Source organism: Crassostrea angulata, chromosome 10, assembly GCF_025612915.1.
Source record: "Crassostrea angulata isolate pt1a10 chromosome 10, ASM2561291v2, whole genome shotgun sequence".
In the NCBI taxonomy this organism is placed as follows: Eukaryota; Metazoa; Mollusca; class Bivalvia; order Ostreida; family Ostreidae; genus Magallana; species Magallana angulata.
The window spans coordinates 27,043,587-27,061,265 of record NC_069120.1 but is presented as its reverse complement, the minus strand read 5'-3'; the positions used below and the strand labels follow the sequence as shown (position 1 = coordinate 27,061,265).

Genomic DNA, 17,679 nt, shown 5'->3' with positions numbered 1-17,679 from the left:
TCAGTGGTTTTCATATTTTTGATGTTTTGCGAAATGTGAAAAATTTCAAAGACAGTAATTCTAGGACGGGAATGAGAAACAATTTCTCTTAAAGAGATGCACAACTACTTGTGAGACCAAGAACATCAGAGGCGGTTTTGTGCATGCAAGTGTCACAGTTTCTGAGGAGCGGCAATAACAAACTTTTAGGTGCAAGTGTCATTATAGTTATAAAACGTTTTCAAGATGCAGGGTCTAATGCAGTAGGGTGTAAAAACCTTAATACAGATAACACAATAATATTCACAAAATGCGTGCGTACATTTGTCATGGACTTATCGAGAAATCGATTCACTGTCATTTTAACTTTGTTATTCACAAGTCGCTTTCCACTTTATCATGAGTTATAAAAAGACACATAGACAATATCTGTTCGACACTCTCATCTTAACCTGCGATGGACTGGTGTTCAATCCAGGAGGAGTACGTGTAAATGAATCTAATTAACTTAAAACCAAAAAAACTAGAGATAAACCCCACGTGCCTCTTGTTTTGAAATAGAATCTAACTTTTAACTTTATTGTTCTCAATTTATTGTCTGCGATGCAAGGAAAAATCTATTTGAAATACATTGCAAGTTTTTTTCAATTTACCAAATAATCAAAGTTCTTAACTGGAAACCTTTAAGCACGTGATCGTTCAAGTAATCTTATTCTAAAATGGTTTCTTATAAAATTTACTCACGACTGGTCACTTTTGAATACTAGTAAACTGTGTTTAATCAACAAAGACAAATACAAAATTTCATTGACTCTACAAGTTAAATGCATTGACATAGTGAAGGATAAAACACAATCAATTGTTTAAATGATTTTTTAAAATACACCCTTTAATAATTAATAACAACAGGTAATTAAAACAAGAGAGGATTGCTGCAACAACAAGCAGTCATTTGATTACTTCGTTAGGATTTGAACTGGTCACAAAAGTGCAGATTCTCCGCGACATCTCCTTCCCCACTCTGCGTGACGTCTCCAACACACCAGCTCCTTGTCTTACCTGTAAATAGATAAGAAATATTGTTATATTCATTAGTATATTCTCACAATATAACACTATATAGACGAATAGTCAATAGTTTTAATATTAGCTCTTACGAAAAGTATTGACCGGTTAATATTTTTTTTTAATATTGTCCGGCTAGGAATAATATCTTGAGAATATTCCCTCTATTTCAATTCTTCTTATTTGTTGATTCTTAAAAGTGGCGTAAATAACTCTTCAAGTTCACGACTCCAAAACAAGGTGACGTCATAATAAGCAATCAGTCAAGGCAAGTGAACAACAAACGCGCAATGCGACGGTTTGCTATCATAACGAATATAAGGATTTGCAAATTACTGTGAAGTAAAATCAGGAAGAACATATATAACTTAATTCCTAAGGTCGGCGGAATACCTGCTGTGACCGTTTGATGCAGGCGATATATTTGAAATGAACATTGCACAAAATTGAGTGCGGGAATTTTATGTTGAGCTGAAAAAATTACAGGGATCTATTTTCAAATCCTTTCTCGAATTTTGGTTTGTTTCTTCATATAACAAAACAAATATTGACTAATTTTTCGGGATTTACTGATTATACTAGCCCCCGAGGTATGAAATCTTGCCCGACGCAAGGCAGAGGGCAATTTATTCGACCCAAGGGGGCTAGTATAATCAATGTTGCCCTCAACCCCAGTCAATATTTGTATAATAATTAATAAGATTATTTTGATTTTTGTTCATGAAAGAGGTCATAAGCATACAGATATTAACTTACCACAATATTTTCTAATAATTTTTCTTGTTCATTTGAATCATTGCATTTTCTGTATGCCTAAAACACAAACAATATGTTAAAAAAAGAAAAGAAATTATTACCTTTAATTTTTGAGTTCTACTTATTTAAGGAATGAATCCTATATTAAGTTGGAATAACACATCATCACAAAATGGCTGACCGCTGATCGAAACGACATTTTGTTTTATTAAAAGGATTTTATGGACTAAAGCACTTAACTTACTCCATAGCCGAGTGGATAAAGTGTCGGTCTTATGATCCGTACATCCCGAGTTCGACTCTCGCAGGAGCTTTTGTTGTTACTTATTGGAATAATTATTCTAGATATTCATTTTTTATCCCCAAACTGCAAATTTTTCGCTTATTTGACATTTGTACAATTTATTTATCATTATATCTTTCATTATCAAAAGATTTCCTGTTAATTTGAGTGACTCTTTCCAGGTGTGTTATTCCACCTTATGTAGTTTAATATAAATATAAAATAGTTTGGAACAGTTTACGCTTTTTTATAAACCGCAACTTGTTTTCATTGAAGATAAAATCACTCATTTGACCTTTAAAGGGACTTGTACGTGATTTGACTTAAATTTATCAAATTTTATTTTTCCATTTTCAATGTTTATACTGATAAATATAGAAGTTTATAATGCTATGTCAAAATTTGAAACTCAAATATCAAGTTATAAGCAAGATGCAGACTTTATAATTCTTTGTTTTGTAAACAAAGCTCGAATATGGTCATTTTTTACATATTCGTTGTATTGGTGTAAATTTCAATCAAATGTGACTTTTTTCTGTTGATAATAGTATTTTAGAAGATATTGATTTGGTTTCAATTGGTTTTTTTACAAGTCATTTTGTTTAAGAATGGTAATTATCTACATTACATTTTTTGTAAACAACTATAAGACTCGAGCTTTGTTTACATAACTATCAATTCTTACCTCTGTATCTCGCTTGTAACTTGACTTTAACATTTAATATTTTGGTCAATCATTTAAAATGCACCAATAAACCATTTTATACATAAAAAATAGAAATAAAATTTTTGATCTCAAATCGTGTCCGAGTCCCTTTAAAATGACATCAAAGTGTACAAAATTTAAATCTAACATCAGGCAGATTAATATGTTTATTGATGTTACTCTTACTATGGCATAGGCAAAATTGTTTATACTATATCAAATAATTCTTTTTAGCCAATCAGAAAGCGCATTACAACTCGAATTAAATCATATAACAAGATATGCTTGAATTATATTTGTTTAAATCATTCACATTGTATCCCTATTGGGACTACTAGCAATATTCTGCTTCACTCACTCAAGTAAACATTTGGACTTAATATGAACGTTTCTCTAATAAATTTATAAATCCATTAAATACACTGCTATGTGTACCTCCATCAGTAAGTGAGGGGAGGGATAGGCCTGTACAATAGCATCAGCAATGTCAGGACTGATGTTCTTAAACTGCAGCAGCTGTTGCTTCCAAACCTTCAGAAGACCTTGTCCATTCTTGTCAACTTTTACTGTAGATACACCATCATCAAAGAAAGCTGTCTGTAATCGATCTTTCCTACAAACAATTCAAAATTTTAATTCAACATATTACCGGAAAGATCTTTCTTGAATTTTTAGATAAAATTTATAAACTATTATTTAGAGAACAAAAATTCTTAACTTAATAGATTTCATATCTGAATAATTTCTTATATGTTCATAAAGAGTACTTTTTCTCAAAAAGATTAATAAAGTCTTGAAAAATTAATCCGTCTTAATATAGCCTAAAATTTTAAAATCGAGTTGAAGTGGATGTATCTTTTGCATAAAACCTCAAGCATGTTAAAATAATTTAAGACCAAAAAAAATTAGAGGGTTCTCCCCTAACATCTTTTGATTATTTGTAAACATCCTTGATTATTGACATTTTTTTCAATAGAAGACATCAAAAAAATTTATAAGAACATATAAAGGGACAGTAATACTGTATACAGTGTTATTTTCGCCCTGTTTAATTTTAGCTCTTCAACTGCACATGGTTTTGCCCAGTCTTAAATTAACCCATACTTTATGTTTTAAAAGAAATAAAATTGAGACATTGGAATTTGCCCAGTTGTAAATTCACCCGCTGTCAACAAGGGGCAAGGATGCGAAAATAAAATGGGGGCGAATATTTCCATGTATGTAGTACATATATTGATTGATTATAATTTTATCAATATTTTAAGTTTGTCCTACTTTGCAGGTTTCTCTGCTACGGCCTTTGAAAAGGTGCTTACAAACTCTGCCAGTTCCTCTGGGGTCTCCAACAAATAAACCATCACATCTGTCTGAAGCTGGTTGTCTGTAATGGCCTACAAATTAACATTCATAATAGCATAACTGTTTTCATAAAATTTTAAAATGCTTAGTGTATGAAAGAGTTTATTTGCAAAGTGCAATTGTTTTGCAAAAGTTCAGTGGTACTATCTCAAATGCAAAAACATTATTTACAAACATTTGCATGTCAAAATTTGACATTTCCTGGGGTTGAGGGCAAAATTGCTTATGTGACTCACCTCTTACACCCACAAATACATGTCTCAAAACATTTTCTTAAAGTGACACGGTGACTCAGAATGAATGGTTTAGTTTTTGAATATGACAATGGAAATAAGAAGAATTATATGATATTTCATCATATAGAAGGTTTCATGCATCATAAGTCATCGCCTATCAGTTTACAAGTTACAGTTACAGCTTGATTACACCCACAAATTTACATCATCCATGAAAACTAATTATAAAAGATTAAGTTTTCATATTGGAACTGAAAACTGACGCATCCACAAAATTACATCCCTACGAATAAGCAAATCCAACAATCCACAAAAATTGGTCCCCATGAAATTATATGATTCCGCAGTAATTTAAAGTCTGTGTAAAAAAAATATGCATTTATAGAGAATGCATCTTTATAAATATATAGATTCTGAAGACATCAGGTTTCAATGAAAGTCCACTGGCTCATGGTATTTGCCATGTTGCAATATTTACACTAGCTCCCTTGCGCTTGGGTGGTTATGAAGCGGAAGGGAAACTCAATATTTTAGTGTTGGCACAACGTTTAATTCTATTTTTCTCTTTTTAATTTGATTTATTTACTTTTGGACACCGTAATTTTCTTAAAAAGTACCGTACTTCTTTTCATATGATGTATGAAATATGTAGATATTGTTTAAAATTCCATATTTGCTAAATCATAGGTTTATGCGTCAGTATCTCCCTTCAACAATGCTGACATCCAATCTACAGGTAAATGCCAAACTAAATACATGTACTTCCATTTCCATTGCTACATTTTAAATCTACCTGACACGTTTACCTATAAAATGACTTTATTTACATACATGGTCAGGAAAATATAAAAATGTTAAGATCTAAAACATTCAAACTAAATGGATCAACGCCCTGAGTCCCTGAACTTTAAACTGTTTTATAAATTTCAGTGTTTTGTGTCTAGTTTTCATAAATAGTGAATAGCCATTTAAAGCAAAACTATGTATCCTTAATTAATCCCACACACAGAAACTAAGTCTTGTATAATTAATTATGTTTGTCCCTTGGATAATTCCTTGTGTACCATACTGTAGATAAATCAGAAAATGCATTGACTTTTCTCAAACTCCATAACCACTGGGTGGATTAAATATTTATATGGTTTAATCATGTTAGTTATAACACCACATTACATTATTAGATGAACAGATCCGAAATAATTTTACTTTGTAGGATAAGAAAGGATAAGAGAAAACAATATTTACTTGTAATCAAAAGTGAAAGTTGATTTTTTTCAGGGTAGGGTTAATTTCTGACCCTTAAATTTTCTCTAAACTGTCTAAATTCCAAATTTAACAATATTTTAATATATAATGATGGAAAAGAGAAAGAGAGAAATTTATGAAAATCACTATATCATCCAACTTTAAACCACTCATTTATATCTGATATTGGGTCTGATAATTAATGGGTACATTAAATAACCCAGTGGCATGAAAAATCAATATAATGTTTAATACATTAATGAAACCCGGCCATTATACCCAAGGAATTAATAATGCCGGTACCTGAGAAGATATCACAGTTTAAGTAATTCTTTGCTCGACATACTGGTACATTTATTTAATTGTACTGGGTAGATCTATCTCTAGCTTGGTGGGATTTAAAGTCAATGAGGAAGTATAAAACTTGGAATTCCCAACATTTTAATGGCCGCCATGACACCTATAATATTTGTGCACAATTCCTTTTGAAAAATGTAAGTTAACCTCATTTTAATCTTACTAGCGTTAGCTGATATTGAAGGTGCTGTTTTTTGTGCATTGTTGGGCACATTTTCTGACGTTTGATTTAAGTTGACAGATATATTTTCCCTTAAATTTTTTAAGTCCCAAACAAACAAGATACAAAAAGTGTCTGAACAATTCAATGTATGAACTGGCTTTTTACTTTAATTCATCATCTTTTCCTCTAATAAAGCACCATCCAATAAATTTTACTTTGGAGGATATTAGTGATGATTCACAGGTAACTGTAGACATAATTAATGCAAGAAAACAATAATAGACATATTCATTGACAAATAAAAATGTCATAACATATTATACATGAACCAAAGAACATGAAAAGAACTGAAAATATTTTATTCTTTGAAACAAAAAATTCAAGAAATACATTAAATCCTACCCCCCCCCCTCCCCCAACTACCACCAGATGTGTCAATATTGAAATAATAATGCTAGACTTTTTGACCAAATCCTCTTTAAGTCAAAAGGGGTCATAATATTTTTCTACGATTCCTGTGCACCAAGTTGCTCACCTGTCAATTAAAGGACTAGCTCTCAAAATATCAAGTAGACTCTTCTTGATCTTACCTTTCAATATGATCAGTGCAGTTTGAACTTGACCTCTAACAAACATTACCCTAAATAAAGGTCATCTACTCTATATGATTTGATGTCTGTCAAGCAAAAAGTTTTTAAAACATATACTGTGGAATCATTAGATTTCGTGGTGGCTCAATTTTCATGGAATTCGTAGGTCCCTCTAAAACCTCCACGAATTAATAGATTTGGGTTATTAAGTCATATTGCCTTTCATATGCATAAGGAAATACACGAAATTATGTCCCCATAAACCTATAATTTTAAGCAATATATGAAAATTGGCCCCCATGAATTTTATTGATTGCCCAGTAATTAGACACTATTGGATGTCCAGAGTAGTTTAACCCTTGACATCATGATCAATAGTCATGTACATCTAAGGGGATACCTGTGTACCAAGTTTAAAGACATGAAGTCTGTCTTGCAAAGGATTTTTTTTTTATTAATTGAAAAACACTTGGTCTCTGGACCAATGGACCATCAAATAGGTACAATACAATAAGATTTTTTTCCATGAGGAGTGGGGGAAGGGGAGATGTTGAGTTAACCAAAAAGGTATGAGCTATCAACGTTCTTACATCTTTTTTTACAGTCAATGTATATAGGAACGGGTCTGACCATTATGCTAGAATCATCACGATATTTTTTTTCAGATGGAAGCCGCGACAGCACAATACGTTTTGGAGTGTGGCACTGAAGACTGTGAGAACAACTGCCAGTTTTACTGCAATCCTTGTCATCGACCATTGTGTGAACAATGCAGAGATGAACATCAGAAAAGCCCTGACACCAAGAAACATGAAGTGGTCGCCTTCCTACAGCACAAACGTCATCTTCCTGTGGACAAATGCAAGCTCCATCCAACTCGTAATGCAGATATTCTATGCAATGAGTGCAACATTCCTCTATGTTCAAAGTGCACAACCATGGAAGAACACTTCGGCCATAAGTTTGTTGATATGGAGGACACTGATGCAGAAAAATTGGCATTTTGTTTAGAAGAAATCTCAAAAATCCAAGAATATTTCCTTCCAACATCAAAAGAATTGAAAACAGAGACAGATGAAGATGGCAAAGAAGTAAAGAAAACCATGGATGGTGTCAGAAATTCCATAAAGGCAGAAGCCAAGTCTCTGAAAGACCTGGTAGATAAGGTGACATCAGACAAATTGGAACGAGCCAATACCATAGAAAAGTCATTACTTAAAGTGTTAAAACAACAGAAAAATACATACGATGATTACAATGACTACCTTGAAAATTTTTTAAAAGAGTTTCATGGCTACCTCCCTTTAAGCAATTTCAAAGTTTTATTATCTGCAAAATTTGAAAATTCAAAAATCCAATCTGTACCAGAGACAACTAAACCAGTCCAACCCGTGTTTACTGCAGGTCAATTTACCTATGATGATGTCAGCAAGTTACTTGGAAAAATAGATGTCCCAAACATTAAACCTGATAAAAGGAAAATAAAACTCATGGCTACTTCATTAACTCAGTTGAAACCTACAGGGAAAGAGATGAAGCAAGATAAAGAGAAATCTGACGTGAAACAAACGCTGTCTCTGTCTTCCTCTGTCACCAAGGTCAGGGAGTACAAAGTACCAGGTGTTGACAATGTATATCACATAACACATGGTAAATCAGGCAGACTCTGGGCCAGTGACGATCATGGTAACCTTGTCCAAATAGATCTACAGGGGAATCAGCTGCAGAAGATACAAACCAGTGGTGAATTTCAAGGCTACCACACAGTCACACAGGGCGGGGATCTGATCTTTACTGACGGAAAGAAAAAAATCATCAATAGGATAACAGTGGATAATACAATCACTGAATTTATTAAAACAGGAGACTGGGAACCAATCAGCATACGTCACTCCTCCCACATCAACGGGGACATACTGGTGGGGATGATAAAGGATGAAGAGGCTAAAGTCATCAGGTACAACAAGTCAGGAGAAGAAATACAGAACATACAGAGAGACAACAAAGGACAGGGACCGTATAGTTATCCACACTACATCACAGAAAACATCAATGGTGATATCTGTACATCAGACTATAGCAAACAAGTTGTAGTGGTAGTAAATAAATCAGGACAACAGAGATTCTCCTACACATATCCGGAGTTTTTGTTTTATCCCTTTGGTATCTGTACTGATCTCCTCAGTCACATCATTGTTTGTTTCACTAATCTTGTGAATAACTATGTTCACATCCTTGATCAGGATGGTCAGTTCTTGTCTTTACTACTCACAGCACAGCAAGGGGTAAAATGTCCCCGTGGTCTGTGTGTGGATGATGAGAACAATCTCCATGTGGGACAAAGGGACACCAACACAGTGACTGTGTACATCTATCTACAGTAATTCTCTCTATATATGTAAAGCAAATCAGACATCAAATCTGAATAAATGTAATATTTTTAGTATAAAATACATCATGTAAATGAGCTCACTCTGTAAATTCTAAAATCTTCCAGACCATATTGTATACCAGTATCATGTATCTTTATGTTTATCTTTTTTAAAATGCAACAATTTTTTCGTACATGTACATTACCTCTATATTAAATGTACAGTCATATTCTATAAAAAAATATTTATAGTTTTGAGAATAAACAAGGAATTCTTATATATGTGTCATAAAAAGATTCTAAATTACATATTCCATTACTTGTAAGTAAATTAATTGCTTTGGTGCTTATGTAGAGTCTAAATTATTGAAAGATTTTTTTAAAGTTTGATTTATAACGCTACATACCATTTAATAAATGTTAAAACGGTAGTGTTATATTGTAACAGCCTAAAGCATATACATTGTAGGCTTTTATATATGATTCTAATCAACATGAGAAACAAAATTGTTTATCCTGACCTCATGTTCATAATATTCCTAAAATTTGTTTCAATTATAAAAATTTTCATGACAACATTTTAAATGAACAAGGTAGGCAGGAAAGCTCTTTGGTTTTTAATAAAGCTTAGTTGGTACCAAAAAAACCAATTCTAATCTTTATCAAATGAATGATCTGTCAGTGTTTTAATATAAATGAACTTCTGGGAATGTAGGAATTCTAGGATAAAAATTATTTCTTAGAAATCTATATACCGGGTATTAGCATTTTTATAGCTTTATTTTTGTTTTTACCCCTTGCTTGACCTTCACATAAGAGAGCTGTACTCCCTACTACTGCATACTACCAGGTACCTACTTTCCAGTTTTTAAAAAACTGCAGTAAACACATTTTAAAAAGGTAGATAAGGTTGTATATTGCATCTTACATTCATCTTCTTTCATTACTTCCAATTGTTTTACTGTATTGGTAGTGGTGTATCAAATCATAACCTTCTTTTACTAGTATTTTTCAAGAGTAATCAGTGTTTGAAAATTGTTCAACTTGACGAATAACACAAAAAATGTTTGACATTCCTTGATTGTAAAGTTGAATTGTTAGTTTAATTTTCAAATATTCATGACCTCTTCGACCATATAGTCAAAATTTAAAAAAAAAAAATTTGTCAAACCTCTTCGACATCCAGACGATGAACACTCCCTTGGTCGCTGTCCAAACATGGAGTCACCCTCTCACTGGATAACACTGCTGCTCTGTGCTTCCTTTGTAACTTAGTTTTCTGATCCCTGAATATAATAAAAGGGGAAATCATTTAATCTTGTTTGTAATGTGCTATTTGATTGGTTAAACAAATAAGTTAATGTATGTACAACCAGGTTTGCTTGCAAATATTTATTGAATTCAATAAATGTCATATCTAGATTTTGAATGATGTTATACTTTTTTCAGAAAAAACCATGTCATCCTCTGAAGTTAATGTTTTAAGAAATAACCAGCATGTTAAAAAGTTCACTGGGATATGAACTTGCATGGTTTCCCCTCAAAAACCCTTAATTGGGCTTCACAGGATTTGATCACATGAACAACCAAGTTATATCCTGGTGAACTCTTTAACATTGCTGTTTATTACCTATATTAACATTTGAGAATGGGAAATTGTCAGTATTATTTATCTTGTTTTTAGATTAAAAAACATAGGTAATCATAGATTACTAAGCTCACCGAGACGGAGCATCACCATTATGAGACATCACCTTCATAAGACCACCTTTATCATTTTATATGAAAATCATACTTTATGATCTTGGATATTCATGGATTCTGTTTTGACAAAATATCGTATATCATCTGATAAATTTTTTTTATGATAATTATATGTTCATATGTTAATCAATACAATGATATAAAATTAAATATTGTATCATGTCATATTTATAATATATATCATATAAAACAATAAAATACCGTAATAAACAATAATGAGATATGATATTGTAATGTATGATATGACATTGTATTGTGTTATACCTTATTGTATTTGATCACATAATACAATATCATAAAATATAATACAATATAGTATTATATTACAATATCATATTACATAATACATCATAACATTGAAACATATTATATTGTACAATATAGTATGATATTGTATTGAATGACACTGAAACATATTTGATACATTATATGATATTATATCATATAATACAATATAATTGGATCCAACATTGTATCTTATCAAATGATACAATATTATGTGATAAAGCAAAATATTATAAAATACATTATTATATTATACATATTATCATATGACACAATAATATATATTACAATATCATATAATACAATTTCATGTGATAAGATAATATATCATATAAACCAATATCATATCATACAATATCGTATGATACAGTATTATATAATATTACAATATCATATAATACAATTTCATGTGATATAATTCTATATTACTGAAACCAATACCATATTATACAATATTGTATGATACAATATTATAGAATATACAATATTGTATCATAGGATACAATATAATATTTTGCAATATCTTATGTAATTGTATCATGTGATAAAATAATAAATTAAAAATACAATATAATATTATACAATATTGTATCATAATATACAATACTATACATAACAGTATCATGATACAATATCATATCATAAAATATCCAAAAAATGGATACAATATCATATCGTATTGTATAACTTTTTATAATATAACATATGATATCATATTGTATCATATCAAACAATATTGTTTCATATCATACAATACTATATCATGGGAATCATGTTATATCATTTATCAACAAACACATCTATCTATCGAGCTGGTTTGAGTGAGGTAGGAGATTTCTTTAGCATCCTTGATAATGGAGATCAGGCTCTGCATATAAAGCAACCTCTGCATTTAATTTATAATAAAGTTAAATCAACTATGCAAGCTATCATCTATAAAACATGTGACCTGTTCCAAAAAACTAAACCTCATCCAGCATCCGAAACCTATGGCTCAGATTCAGCATTCAAGCCCATCAGGTGCATTGGTATCATAACACGCATCATCCATGCAAGTTTGGTGAAGTTTGGACCAGTAATAACTAAGATATCATCATCAGAGGGCACTAGCAATTAAAACCTTAACTTCCTCCAGCATCCGCAACCTATGGCTCAGATTCAGCATCCATGCCTGTCAGGTGCATCTGTATCATAAGACACACCATCCATTCAAGTTTGGTGAAGTTAGGACCTGTAATAACTAAGATTTATTTTTTAGCATCCTTGATAATAGAGATCAAGCTCTGCATCTGAAGCTACCTCTGCGATTCATTCATATTACAGTTAAATCAACTATGCAAGTTTGATATAGTACTATCATCTATTAAACATGTGACCTGTTCCTAAAAACTTAACTTTATCCAGCATCCGAAACCAGACTCAGCATGCAAGCCTGTCAGGTGCATCAGTATCATAAGACACACCATCCATGGAAGTCTGGTGAAGTAAGGACAAGTAATAACTAAGATATCATCATCAGAGGGCACCTGTTTCAAAAACTTTATTTAACCAGCTCTTAAAACCTTAACCTCCTCCAGCATCCAAAACCTATTGCTCAGATTCAGCATTCAAGCTTGTCAGGTGCATCAGTATCATAAGACGCACCATCCATACAAGTTTGGTGAAGTAAGGACCAGTAGTAACTAAGATATAATCATCAGAGGGCACCTGCAACAAAAACTTTAACCAGCTCTTAAAACCTTAACCTCTTCCAGCATCCGAAACCTATTGCTCAGATTCAGCATTCAAGCCTGTCAGGTGCATCAGTATCATAAGACGCATCATCCATACAAGTTTGGTGAAGTTAGGACCAGTAGTAACTTAGATATTGCTATCAATGGGCACCCACAACAAAAACTTTAACCTGCTCCAAAAACCTTAACCTCCTCCAGCATCCGAAACCTATAGCTCAGATTCTGCACTCAAGCCTGTCTGGTGCATCAGTATCATAAGGCACACCATCCATGCAAGTTTGGTGATGTACGGACCAGCAGTAACTAAGATATTGCTATCAAAGGGCACCTGCAACAAAAACTTTAACCTGGTCCAACAACCTTAACCTCCTCCAGCATCTGAAATTTAGGACCCAGATTCAGCATCCAAGTCTTTCAAGTCCATAAGTAGGTCCAGATGCATCACCCATGCAAGTTTGGTGAAGATAGGACAAGTAATAGCTTAGATACAGGACCTGCAACAAAAACTTTAACCAGGTCCGGACGCCGACGCCGACGCCACCGCCGACGCCGAGGGTATAGCATAAGCTCTCCTTGACTTCGTCTCGGTGAGCTAATAATGCCACCGTATTTGGCAATGGCATAACTTCAGTGGATCAAGAACTTAGAGAGAATAGATAGACTGAATGAAGTTCAAGTTACAGTAAAACTTGTTTAATACGAACACGGATGTAGCGAATTCTCGGATATAGCAAAGTTTGTTTGAGTCCCTGGTAAAATTCTTAAGAAATCTTTGTAAAATATTATAGTTATAATGAATTTGGATATAACAAATTTACGGATACAGCGAACTGATTTTGGGTCCAGTAGAGGTGAATAATAGTGATATTTAACACTTTTATAATGAATTTGTTTGCAGTTGAAAAAGTTTGCACAACCATTTAACAAAATAGTTGGAATGAATTTATTTTCGCATGAATTCTTCAATTTACAACCCGATTTTTAAAGGTATCAAAAGAATCCTTTTTTTTCATTCTAAGCCTAAATTACCCGGTAGCAAAAATTGTAGTCTGGTTAAAGAAAATATGTATATAGTAATTTTGCTATAGTTAATATTACGAATTTGTTATATGGATATAACGAATTACGGATATAACGAAGTAAAACCATTGGTCACTAGAACTTCACTATAACTAAGTTTCACTGTATTTAGAATAACCATTCTGTAGGATTCTTTTTCAGATGATGACATCTTATCATCTTTTTAAGACCCAGTCTTTTAGAAATTTGTGTCAACCAAACTTTTTTTTAAAATTGAAAAGTAATAAACCTACTAAAGATACGAAAATATTTATATCTTAGCAAGTTTGTTTTCCTACGTTGAGCTTCAGCTCACATTGTCCAAAAATTAAACAGCCAAATTTTAACACATTGAAGCATGATTTTATAATATATATTAAATTATATGCACCAAAAACATTATAATATGCTATAATTTTAGAAAATCTAATGATTAATAGTCATTAAATGAAAAATACATGTCATCTTAAATGATCTTTTATGTGCCCGAAATTAAAACCGGAAATTTATCACGCTGTGTAAAATAAGAACCTGACGACAAAAAAAGTTACTGGAGTCATCTTAAATCATCAACCTTATAATTACCTAAAATATTTTTCCATCTCTATGACGACAAATGATAAAATAGAATTAGGTAAATGCTGTTTGACAGTCTGTACATAATTTGTTAGAGTTGATCCGCCTTCTAATTTGCTGCCACACTGAAAAAAAAGCAACAGATTGATTTCATACTGTTGGAAGATATGTGTAAGAGCCAGTAGATCAATGAATAAATTACTTTAATAAATTACTTTTACAGCAACCCAATCATTGGCAGTAGTCTTAAACTAAAGTAAATTCCATAGATTAAAAAAAGTTTCATAAAATGAATGCCACTTTTTGAGAATTAACTTCATTTTTCTTTTAACTAAAAACAATATTAACTATCATACATCATGTTTTGTTTTCCAAAATGTTATATGAATTTCAAAGATGTCTCCTTCAACATTTGATATCTAATTGGAATTCAAAATATCTATGAAAGGCATTCAAAAGTATTGAAAAATAAACACTGACTTCAAGAAATCGTCAGAAAAAAAATCATATTACGGGTACTGTAAAGCTTTCCTTTTTTCTTACTTTGAAATACTGCAACTACTTTTAAATTAGGATTTATAACCTTTTTATGATTCTGTACAAAATTAACAAAGTCAGCGACTGGGAGTAACACAAGGACATCTTCCTCCGTCTGCTCAGATTTCACTGTTTCAACCTGAAATATACAGATTCTTACATGGCATTTTACATCCCATCCTTTATTAGCCCGAGGTTGTTGTATATCAACTCGAGAGCCGTTAGGATCTCAGGCTTATATCCAGCAACTGAGGGCTAATATGGGATGCAATGTAAAATGCCATGTTATGATTTTTATATTACAGTCTAACTAGTTATCTCGAACTAGATGGGACATTTTATATCACATCCAGGCTTGGGGTAATGCTAAATGTAATGGTAATGCATTGCAATGCATTACATGTTTCAAAGTAATGCTAATAATGTGTAATGCCACAAAATTAGCATTACAAGTAATGATAATGTAATTCATTACTTTCCAAAATCTAGTGTAATGCTGGCATTACATGGCATTACAGTGTACTTTGCATTACATTGCTTATTTATGCATGTTCACTTTAAAAAATGTGATGAATAAATGAATAGTTGAAATTGAATTTGACTAAATTTATTTTTTAAGAAGAAAGAAATAATATTTTTGAGATGAAAATGTTTTATTTGTATTATCAAAAAAGATTTTTAAAAATTCATTTTTGAATTGTTAACATTACTAAATATAACAGCACATGAGATGTGTGCTTCACATCCTATATTAGCTCGAGGTTGATATCTCAGGCTGATATCCAGCAACTGAGGGCTAATATGGAGTGCGATATAAAAAATGCTATGTCATGAATTTTATACTACAGTCCAACCTCGTTATCTCAAACTAGATGGGACTGCTTAAAAATTCCGTATGTTATGTTAAAAACCGGTCATTTGATTGGCGAGATCAAATGTATATATACCAAATACCATTCCCCCAAACGTCTTTGCCCCCATTGTAAATTTGTTTCGATGTAATACTATTTTTTTAGACATATTAAATCCCATTTCACAAATTGATTGCTTTAAACATTCAAAATGCATAAATTAACAATGATGTACACAGTAAACAGAAGTTAACATGTTTATTGTTGATCTAGTCTAATGATACAAAATAGGTACTGGTATACCTGATTTTCCCTGGATACATTAATACTGGTGACTTGTCTGTTCCATGTGATACTGAATGGTACAGTCTGTTCGTTAGTGATGTACTGTATCCCTTGTGCTTCACAAGCCTTAAATATGGCCACTCCATGCCCTCCAGAGTTCACAATTCGGGTATCCAACATCAAAATCAAGTACTGAAAAAAATTGAAAAAAAAAATTATATAACAATCAGATGAATAAGAAATAATTTCATCAGTGTAAACAGGAGACTCCATTTTTAATTCTTCTTGGTTTGGAGTTTATTTAAAAACCCACTCAAAATATTTCATTTGAGTATAAGTTGCAATATATTTAAAGCTAGTACATTGCAACATACGATAAGTAGTTTCGTCTTTTTGTTGATTTTTAATTTTTGAAAATATTACCTGCAAACAGTCCTTAGATCCTCCCATTTGTTTCTTTCTTTCTCTTTCAGCAATGCGTATCTGTTCTTTTCTTTGCTTTTCTAGCTCTTTGGACAATGCCTTTTCTTCTCTAGCTTTCTTGTTATTCATTTTCCGCATCTGTAAATATGTACACCATGCCCTAAGAAAGAATTCACAGAATCTAGGTCTTGTTAAAAAAGAAAGAGAATTGAGATTTGGGAGGAAAACAAATAGAACTATTTTAACGGGAGCTTGGACTTTGGGTAGTTGTGTAAATCGGCGATATGATGTAGACCTGTCTATTTCACTGCTGGCCACTCAGTCATGGCTCTTTGAAATCAACAAGATTTGCCTGGCTTTTGAGCGAAGGCTATGCAATTGGTGTACATTTCGCTTGAAACCAGCGTCATTTTAACTTGTTTTGACACAAAAAAAGATAGTTATATCCAACTGAAAGTCCAAGGCCTTGTTAAAATGGTTCTAAGTAATATACCCTTATTCTTTATTAAATTTTGTTAAAAGATGTACAACAATTAAAAACCTCATAAATTAAAATTTATGTTTATATTCTGCTACAGTTGCTATAACTATCAAGTAGAAAATACTTACAATATAAAATACTTGCCTTGGCTTCATTTTTTAAGGCTGCAATTTCCTCCTTTGTTCTTTTTTTCTTGGTCAAATCTCCAACGCTGCATCCAGAGGACTGTGATAAAGAAATTGTAGACTAACTATCCATATTGGAATAAAAATTGATTGTGTTATTTGATCCATCACTGAAACCAGTTTCCTCGGAACATGCTAATGAACTTGAATATCCATTAGAAGAGAAACCTTTGCTGTCCATGCTTCTTGAATCAAGATGACTAAGAGCAGTTTCGTCACTTTTATTTTCAGATGAAAGATTTTGTTTCATAGACTTGATTGTTTCTGATGGCGAAAAAGATTTCCTGTTGGACACACAACTCAATATTCTGTTAATGTTCTGTATAAGTGATAGTTAACATATCCCATCTTCTGAGCTGTCCGACATATGCTGTGATTCACTCTCCCAAG

At 32.1% G+C, this 17,679-nt stretch overlaps 2 protein-coding genes across 3 annotated transcripts; one reads left to right on the top strand and one right to left on the bottom strand.

Annotated features, from left to right (window-relative positions):
- Nucleotides 1-776: 776 nt before the first annotated feature.
- On the bottom strand, nucleotides 777-17,386 carry LOC128164830 (crossover junction endonuclease EME1-like). Of its 2 annotated transcripts, none has more exons than XM_052828849.1 (10): nucleotides 17,249-17,386; nucleotides 16,624-16,761; nucleotides 16,219-16,392; nucleotides 15,111-15,203; nucleotides 14,537-14,652; nucleotides 10,282-10,396; nucleotides 4,065-4,180; nucleotides 3,225-3,402; nucleotides 1,801-1,857; nucleotides 777-1,038 (listed from the first exon to the last, which is right to left on the bottom strand). In XM_052828849.1, the coding sequence occupies exons 2-10, from the start codon at nucleotides 16,759-16,761 to the stop codon at nucleotides 928-930; spliced, it is 1,098 nt and encodes a 365-aa protein (XP_052684809.1). In that variant the 5' UTR covers nucleotides 17,249-17,386; the 3' UTR covers nucleotides 777-927. The 2 variants fall into 2 exon arrangements, with proteins under 2 accessions (XP_052684809.1, XP_052684808.1); XM_052828848.1 differs by having other exon boundaries at nucleotides 17,233-17,381.
- Nucleotides 6,074-9,326, top strand: LOC128164828 (uncharacterized). The gene is made up of 2 exons (XM_052828846.1): nucleotides 6,074-6,123; nucleotides 7,405-9,326. Exon 2 carries the CDS (start codon nucleotides 7,405-7,407, stop codon nucleotides 9,121-9,123), a length of 1,719 nt encoding a protein of 572 aa, XP_052684806.1. The 5' UTR covers nucleotides 6,074-6,123; the 3' UTR covers nucleotides 9,124-9,326.
- Nucleotides 17,387-17,679: the final 293 nt, after the last annotated feature.